The 7,847-nt window shown below is 46.2% G+C and overlaps 2 protein-coding genes across 2 annotated transcripts in view; both read right to left on the bottom strand.

Moving 5' to 3' along the window:
- The window catches only part of LOC308365992 (toll-like receptor 7), a gene marked incomplete at both ends in the record, with an annotated part of 3,206 nt that extends 1,910 nt beyond the window's left edge, over nt 1-1,296 (bottom strand). Inside the window, 2 exons of the mRNA XM_080839628.1 lie at nt 13-834; nt 1,291-1,296. Of these exons, the coding sequence (XP_080695754.1) occupies nt 13-834; nt 1,291-1,296 (828 nt within the window). The remainder of the gene's footprint in view (nt 1-12; nt 835-1,290) is intronic.
- A 2,870-nt stretch (nt 1,297-4,166) lies between these two features.
- frmpd4 (FERM and PDZ domain containing 4) overlaps nt 4,167-7,847 on the bottom strand; it is a gene marked incomplete at its 3' end in the record, with an annotated part of 52,465 nt that continues 48,784 nt past the window's right edge. Inside the window, exons 14-17 of the mRNA XM_080839627.1 lie at nt 7,512-7,635; nt 6,217-7,290; nt 4,607-5,839; nt 4,167-4,171 (exon numbers count right to left, since the gene is read on the bottom strand). Of these exons, the coding sequence (XP_080695753.1) occupies nt 4,167-4,171; nt 4,607-5,839; nt 6,217-7,290; nt 7,512-7,635 (2,436 nt within the window). The remainder of the gene's footprint in view (nt 4,172-4,606; nt 5,840-6,216; nt 7,291-7,511; nt 7,636-7,847) is intronic.

Below are 7,847 nucleotides of genomic sequence, written 5' to 3'. Positions count from 1 at the left end.
GTCGAGAGGTGCATTATTGGGACAGGGTGTACAGGGATAAGGGGCATTGTAACACCTGGGGCAGTTTCCACTCAGGTCCAGGGTCTCCAGGTTAGTCAAGTTCTGGAAGGCTTCCTTAGTTACCTTTTGAATGTTGTTGTTGTAGAGATAAAGCTCCTTAAGACTACCAGGCAGTCTCTGGGGTATAGAGGATAAATTATTAGCCTTTAGCGATAGCAAAGTCAGCCTCTCCAGCATCAAAAAGGCATCATCCTCCACATGATAATACTTGTTGCAGGGATTTCGGAAATAACAATTCTGGCCCAAATAGAGCATCTCTAAACGCGTAAGTTCCGTCAAGTTTTCTTTCGAGATTGAGTCAATGTTATTCACCTCCAAACTAAGCAGAACAAGGCCTTTAGGGAGGTGCTTGGGTATACTGGCAAGCTGGTTTCCATCTAAATAGAGAGACTTTAGTTTTTTCAGGGGTCGAAAACTTCCATAGTCAATGACTACACTCTGGTTGCACACGTGGTCCTTCGGGCCTACTTTCACCGGCACACAGTTGCAACGCATGTCGATCTCTGTGATGTTCTCCAGTCCCTTGAAGGAGCTCTCATTAATGTGACGGATGTGATTGATGGTGAGGGTTAAGTTGGTTGTATTTGCTGGGATGCCAAATGGAATGTATCCAAGCTCCACCGCGGTACAATTTACACTGACCTCGCTGCCATTGCTAACAACGGTAACCTCACAAGGCAAACTTTTAGGGTACCAGACAGCTGCCACCAACACAGGCAAGAGAAGCACAGCCAAGCAGATGACACGCATCCCTGGGTAGACACATCCTTTTACCTTCAAGAAAAAAGAAACCTGTGTGAATTGAGAAGGTTCACCACTCCAAGCTCCTTATACAAAAAAATATTCAGCCAAAAAAAGTGCAGATATCCACCGATCATTCTAACATGGATTATATGGTGTTTGTTGTGGAGCTGACTTTACCAAAATAGCATTTAGACAATAGAACAACGACACATTCTTGACAGTTGACAATTGTTTGGAACAAAGACAAAATGTGTCATTAACTGTGACTGTACACACTGAATTTCCTATGTCAAATAGTTAACATCAAAAACATTCTTTAACAGACATTTAACATAAGTTCCATACTGACCAGAGTGTGTGCATTCTCAGGGTAAATGTTGGGTAAGCAAACCTACTAGCCCAGTCTATAATAATACTACGTCTTCTAACTAATCGTCAAACTCTATTATTTAATGAAGGCATCTAAAGCGTTAATTTGATACTCACCCCCATCTCTGTTTGCAAGTATAGAAATCTTTCAGTAGAGGAGTCGTCAGCAGATACAAGGTACTAGTCGCACAGTGATGCAGAGTGCCAGTGTGATCATAAGACAGTGTTGTCAAGAGATCTTCCTTGCATGTCAAATGTACTAATAACAGAAGACCTCCTTACCACACTGCAAGTGAAAGTGGGTATATTTAGCCTCGGAAACTTCCCTATTATCAAATAGTTCAGACCTTGCAGGTTCAGGTGTGACCTCAGTGACGAAAAAAATTCTGTCTAAATTCTTGTGAGATAACGTGCCCAGATGTTCTATATGATTTAAAGACAATTTCAACAAAATACAATATAATGATTTATTCTTATTGTATCACTACTGAAATATTCTTACCGGAAACTGGAAAAACAGGACAAGTATCAACATAACTGAAGTTTTCATGCAGTATAATTTTAATAAAATTACTAAACAATCGCACTTGATAGTTGAGATCTTACAAATTCTATTCCATGATTGTAGTTTGTTAAAGCTGAGATTGTTTTTCATTACCATACACAAAATATATATATTACTGAGACAATTAGCCATCACATTGCCACTCAACATAGGATCTAATGTATGTAGTGCTGTTTAAGATATGATTTCTTAGTAAATGAGAGTGAACTTATTCAACATAAAACAACATTGATACTCCTCATCACTTCAGACTTCTGCCGTGTTGTTTTAGGGTATGTTGCAGTAAGCGAAAGTGAAACCACATCACAGTATATTTCCAGGCCTGTAATAGCGCCCATGCACCCATGACTTAGTTGGCATTGTAGTCCTCTGAAAACCTTTTGGGAGCGCAGCGAGGTTAAGTGTTTTAGTGAATCCTTTAGGCAAACATTGTTACATGTATATTTTACATCACAGTATACAGGATCTGACTGAGATCTCCAGATGATTGTTTATACTGGATTAGCAGCTTGCCCTCTGTTGAAATGTCAGTTGTTTCTATCTTATCTCACTAAGACACATTGCTGACTGCATTCAAATTTGTATCAAAATGTGTGACTCCTTTTAGAGGGTTCTGCCAGTCCAGTAATTGTAAATAAGTGATGCGAAAATGAAACACGAACAGACAGAGTCATTAAATTACTTGTTACTTTAATAATACTGGTTAATCACAAAAAGAAATAACATTATATGCAGTGAATTCATAATAAATGCTATGTAGACTCCATAAATGGCAAAAATATGTTAGATGTGAACATAAGTGAATGTGTTTCGTGTTTAGTGTTTTGTTTGTGTTCAGTCTGTTTACTGTCCAAAAATAATCCTCAATATCACTTTAGTGTGCGGGTTTCAAATTATGAACGTCTCCCTGACATTATTGGTAAAATAACGTCAAATAAATAAAGTCTACCAGAGGACCCACGGGGATATTCAACCTATAGGACATGGGTAATACTACAGATCATGTACTCGAAAGAATCTGGATGGATCAATCTGGATGATTTTTTTTTTTAGAAACTCTATCATAGAATTTATAATTTTACATATTAGACAAAATATACACAAGGCAAGGATAAATCATAGCAGTTCACAACGGGGGTGGGGTGGGGGGGGGGGCAGAATAGCCCATGTCTTCATGTATGGCTTTTTGCAATCGATCGTTAAAAAGACAACAAGTGTTCCTTTAAAGTGAGTGAGTCAGTGAGCAGTGACAGTGGACACGGCAGTGGAATGATGTGTCAGTGCGCTGATTGCCTTGGGTTCTGGTTCTGGGCGGGCACGGGGGAGGATGGGGATGTCACTCCTCGACACATCAGCAGCCCAGTTCAGGCCACGGCCAACACCCTTTACTCCCCTCCCACTGAGAGACATGCCAGCTGGAGGTCAACTGCATACCTCAAGTGTCCACCAACATCTCATAATGTTGCTCACAACACTCTGTGAAGCTTTTCAACTCTTTGCGCAGAAGTGACTGGTCCTCAGTTCAGTCCACTTGTATTGTCTTTCCAAAATGCATAGCTCCTTCCCCACATCATCCAATTACCACTAATGGCACTCATGATGGCATCCACGACGAGGACGTTCTTCTCTGACTGCGGTATATAGCCTGATATGGACCAGCTGCAGCTGCTGGTTTCATTTCCTCATCAGCATAGTTCTGTTTCTGGAACATTCTCAGACACACACATTGCCTGTGGCCATTCTGTATCATCACATAGTGAGTGGCCAGTGTGAGACTTCCAGAACCCTAGACATTAGCTACAAATACTCTCTCTGCTTCTCTGCTTCTCTCTCTCTCTCTCTCTCTCTCTCTCTCTCTCTCTCTGTCTGTCTGTCTCTTCGGCAGCAGTGAGTGGGACTGTGGCACATTCAGTAGCCCACATGAGGTTATGGCAGCTCCCTATTTAGCACTGCAGACATGTGGATACTTCCACACAGCTCCCTATTTAGCACTGCAGACATGGGGATTCCTCCACTTGCAGGGAAATCCACATGAATCACCTGGCACTCTAAAAAGAACCCCTTAAATACTGTCTTCAGCCATTTGGGACAGGGCCATTCCAAACTCATCTCTACCCGTTTTTTTTTGCTTTGGGTTTTTTCTCAAAGTGCTGCTCCCTGAGCCAATCGGTCTGTTTTGTCCTGTGTGTCCAACCTGAAAGACGTCCCCAGGTGGCATCCTGTGCCAGGGGATGGGGGGGGGAGAGGGAAGAGGCTTGATGGGAAAGATCAAAATGGGATTCATTTTCAGGGCCTCCACCCTCTCCTGCTTTGGCACTTTTATTTTGACAGTGTGCGGTTGTGAGACAGTGGTGGCATGGGGGCTAGAGTTGATTTAGTGGAGTCAGGTGACTGTTTCCTCTTCAGGCTCCCTAGAGCTCTGTACACGCTATACTGGAGTGGCAGAGAAAGAGAGAAGGGTTAAGGAGATCTAGCAGAAGTTAGTGTTGTAGAGTATGTCAAGGTGCCATGGCGATTAATGTTCTTGTAGTGTCGTGCTACCTATCAATTACTGGTCTGGCATAGCTATGGCATGTTACTCTGCTGTAAGATATAGTAATATTTCTTGCTGATGTATCAGTTTATTAACTCAGTTATTCTTCTTTTTACATGAAAAATGGGGATGTCTCTTCAAGATTTATGCATTGTTCTGCAAATACGACATAGGAAAACTATACTTGGGTCTTTTGAACACACTACTCTGATTTTCTTCTGATAGTTTTCTGATTTGTGGCATGCTAACAGTATCTGTGTCCTGTGTCTGGTCATGGCTTTTAGTGTGGGTTCATATACTATATGTCACAGACAAAGAGTGCTCGTCAGGTATACCTGTGGTTTCTCTTATCTTGGGCATGCGATGGCCACCTTCTCGAATGGTTCCGAACGCTGGCTCGGCGCCAGGTTGTGCATGGACCTTTCGGACCAACGAAGGGTCCATATTCTGATGCGGAGGCTTGGCGTAGGCCTTCTCCTCTGGGCTCATGTAGCCCAGGCCCTTCAGCGAGGACTCGGCGAGTAGGTGTGTGCCGTCCCCGGCACAGAGCGGAGAGTCCATGGGCGTGACACAGCTGCTGCTTCCCGAGCTGCACCCAGCGTCGATGGAGGAGCACTGGGAGCTCTGCAGCGAGTGGACCCCTTCGCTCTGGAGCGACGACATGCGCTTGCTCAGGTGGTACTCATACAGCCGCGTGACTTCTGGCTCAGCCGGAGCAGCCTTGCCTATTGGCTGCTGCTGCTGCTGCTGCTGCTGCTGGTCACTAGGGAGTATGAGGGGTTGTTCTGTGGAGTAGGGTTCTTTGGCTGGAGACCGTGTGTATTTGCAGAGTCCAGCAGAACCGTTCTCATCCAACTCGAGTGTGTCTCCCTTGGACATTGCTTGGTCAGCATGAGTTCCCTGCAGAACACTGCAGTCGTGAGTGAATTCTGACGGTGTGCACCCTGCTGGTTTATTTTCAGCCATTGGTTGCCATCTTTGGGTGTTCTCGTGAAATGGGAGTGGCATCCTCTCCATTTCATATTGGTGTGAATCTCGTGCATTGAAAAGGTTGTATGTTCCACCCAGGTGTGTGTCTTCTCCATGCGGGTCAGGCATGTTTATCTGTCTCAGATCCTCCTCGGTGCTCTCATCAGGCAGCCTGTTCTCAACAACAGTGATCTTCCTTTGCCTCTGGCAGGTGGGCGTCACTGTATCCATGTGCATTTGGCTGAAGTAGTCGGTGAGAGATTTGGTCTCCATGGTTTCCGGCTCCATCTCGATGGCATCTGAGTGAAGGATCTGTGAAGAAGGCACAGCCGTGGACTGGTGGTCCTCTTCCTGAGGTTTGGGAGGGTTGCCCTGCGCCAACACGACACCCTCACCCTCACACATGCTTCTGCGGAAGTCCGTCTTCTCCTCGGCCAGCGTTTGGTAGCCCTCGGCAGTAGCAACAAACATTCGCAAGGAGTTCTCGGAGAGTTTCTGAGCTGCGGCCAGCTCCGAGTTCTCCGTCATTTCGGAGGAATTTGTTTCGTTTCCAGAATCAGAAGACGACTCGGGACTAAAGGCCCGAGATATTTCTACACCTGTGTATCACAGAAAGACAAACATTTCATTAATAAACAACTTATGAGGCACCTCACAGATATTTGAAAAGAGTTTATTTGTACAAAACGATTGAGGATTATGAATTGAAATGCAATGAATGTCCTGATACATAAATAATAATAAACCAAACAGAAGAAATGAATGAAAATAAACAACAACTCACATTGAAAAAATTAGCCACAATTATGCGAATAAACAAACAAGTGCTCACACAAAAAAATAAAAATGAAGGAAAACATGGGAATGTACTCAACAGAGAAAGAGAGCGAGAAAATAATATATACAAAAAAACGAATGGATGGCTGGAACTTGTGGATGTGCCGTCAATGAATGAATGTTACAATAGTGTAAGAACCTGAACTATTGTCCGACTGAGGGTGCGACTGCTCCTCAGACGCTGCAAGAGCCTCCAGCGCCTGAAGGGTGGAGACCACGGCATCGTCCAGGCCCTCCTCAGTCTCCCCCTCACTCTGTGTGGGTATGGCATCGATCAGGGACACGGGGATGTCGTTGCGCCTGACTTGGCTCGACTGTCCGTCCGCGGCCGGCGCTCCGTGGTGCTCCTCCTCGTCCGAGCTGTCTCTGAAGCCGGGCGGAGGCGCGGCGATGGCCAGGTTTAGCGACTGGAGGACATCGTCGCTGTCGTCCTCTTCTCCGCCCTCCGGTGGCGGCGGTAGCGAGGTGAGGTCGATGATGTCGTCGCTGGACTCGGAGAGCGAGAGGAAGGTGGGCTTGTCCCGGTAGTCTCCCATAACCATGTCCTCCTCGCAGCTGATGTCGTCCTCGTCCTCGGCGTCATCCGTCGTCTCCGCGTAGCAAATGTCGTGAAGCAGCGGCTCCTCGATGCCCTCGGTAGGGCCAAAGATTTTGGCGTCGCCATAGACCGGATGAGCGGCGTACTGAAAGCTGTCCCCATCCAGAACCGGGTCGTCGAGGCCCTTGTAGTCGTCCACGTGCTGCATGTACATGGGCCTGTGCGGGTCGAGCATCTCTGGGGTGTCGTCCATCAGTCTCCGGTAGCCCAGGTTCTGCGGGTTCACTCGGTCCAGAGGAGGGTCTCCAAAGATGAAGGACACCTTGGCGCTCCTGGGGGAGTCCTGGGGCTTTGGCCGGGGCACACAGAGGTAAGGCTGGGCGTGGGTGCCACGGCTGACCTGCTCGGGCCTCTCCCCCATGTGCCCCACATGCTGGGGGTACTGCTGGGGGTACTGCTGGGGATACTGCTGGGGGTACCCCTGGGGATGCTGCATCTCGGTGATGTAGAGGGGAGCGCCGTCGCCCTCCCTTCGTCCATAGTCTGGGTGCTCTGACTCTCTGTTAGACAGTTCTCTAGTGCAGACCTGGTGATTGTACTCCTCGTAACCTCCACAGGGGTTGCTGTAGTTCCACTCGATGGCTTGGTAAGTATGCTTCCCCCTCGAGTCATGCCCTGATAAGAAAACACAACAAGCAGATTTGAGGTTTGGCTGGAAACATTCATCAGATTCGACTGGTTCCCATCTATTTTTAGCCTGGCATTTGGTAGGAGACATTTTGGAAACAGAAACGGTAGGATAATATTCAAAGTCACAATAACCCACTGGTTGTTTTTTTTCTGTGATAAAAACATTGCTATTCACATTTTGTGAATGTATTAGACCCAGCACATACCTCCTGTGTTGCTGTTAGCCATATTGAAGATGGAACGGCGAGAGTCTACCAATAACCTGTAGTAGCCGGCGGTCAAACATGCCAGATTCATGGCATCAGTGGACTCCATTATCAGGGTGATGGGCTGGGAGGGAATATCAGAATGAAAGAGACATTACTACAGCAGCAGCAACTACACTGAAATAGAAAGAGCCATTACTACAGCAGCAGCAACTACACTGAAATAGAAAGAGCTGTTACTACAGCAGCAGCAACTACACTGAAATGAAAAGCGCTATTACTACAGCAGCAGCAGCAACTTCACTGAAATGGAAAGAGCTATTACTACAGCAGCAG

This window comes from Sprattus sprattus, assembly GCF_963457725.1.
Source record: "Sprattus sprattus genome assembly, chromosome: 5".
Taxonomy (NCBI): domain Eukaryota; kingdom Metazoa; phylum Chordata; class Actinopteri; order Clupeiformes; family Clupeidae; genus Sprattus; species Sprattus sprattus.
The sequence above is the reverse complement of the archived record's forward strand: the minus strand, read 5'-3'. Positions and strand labels throughout refer to the sequence as shown.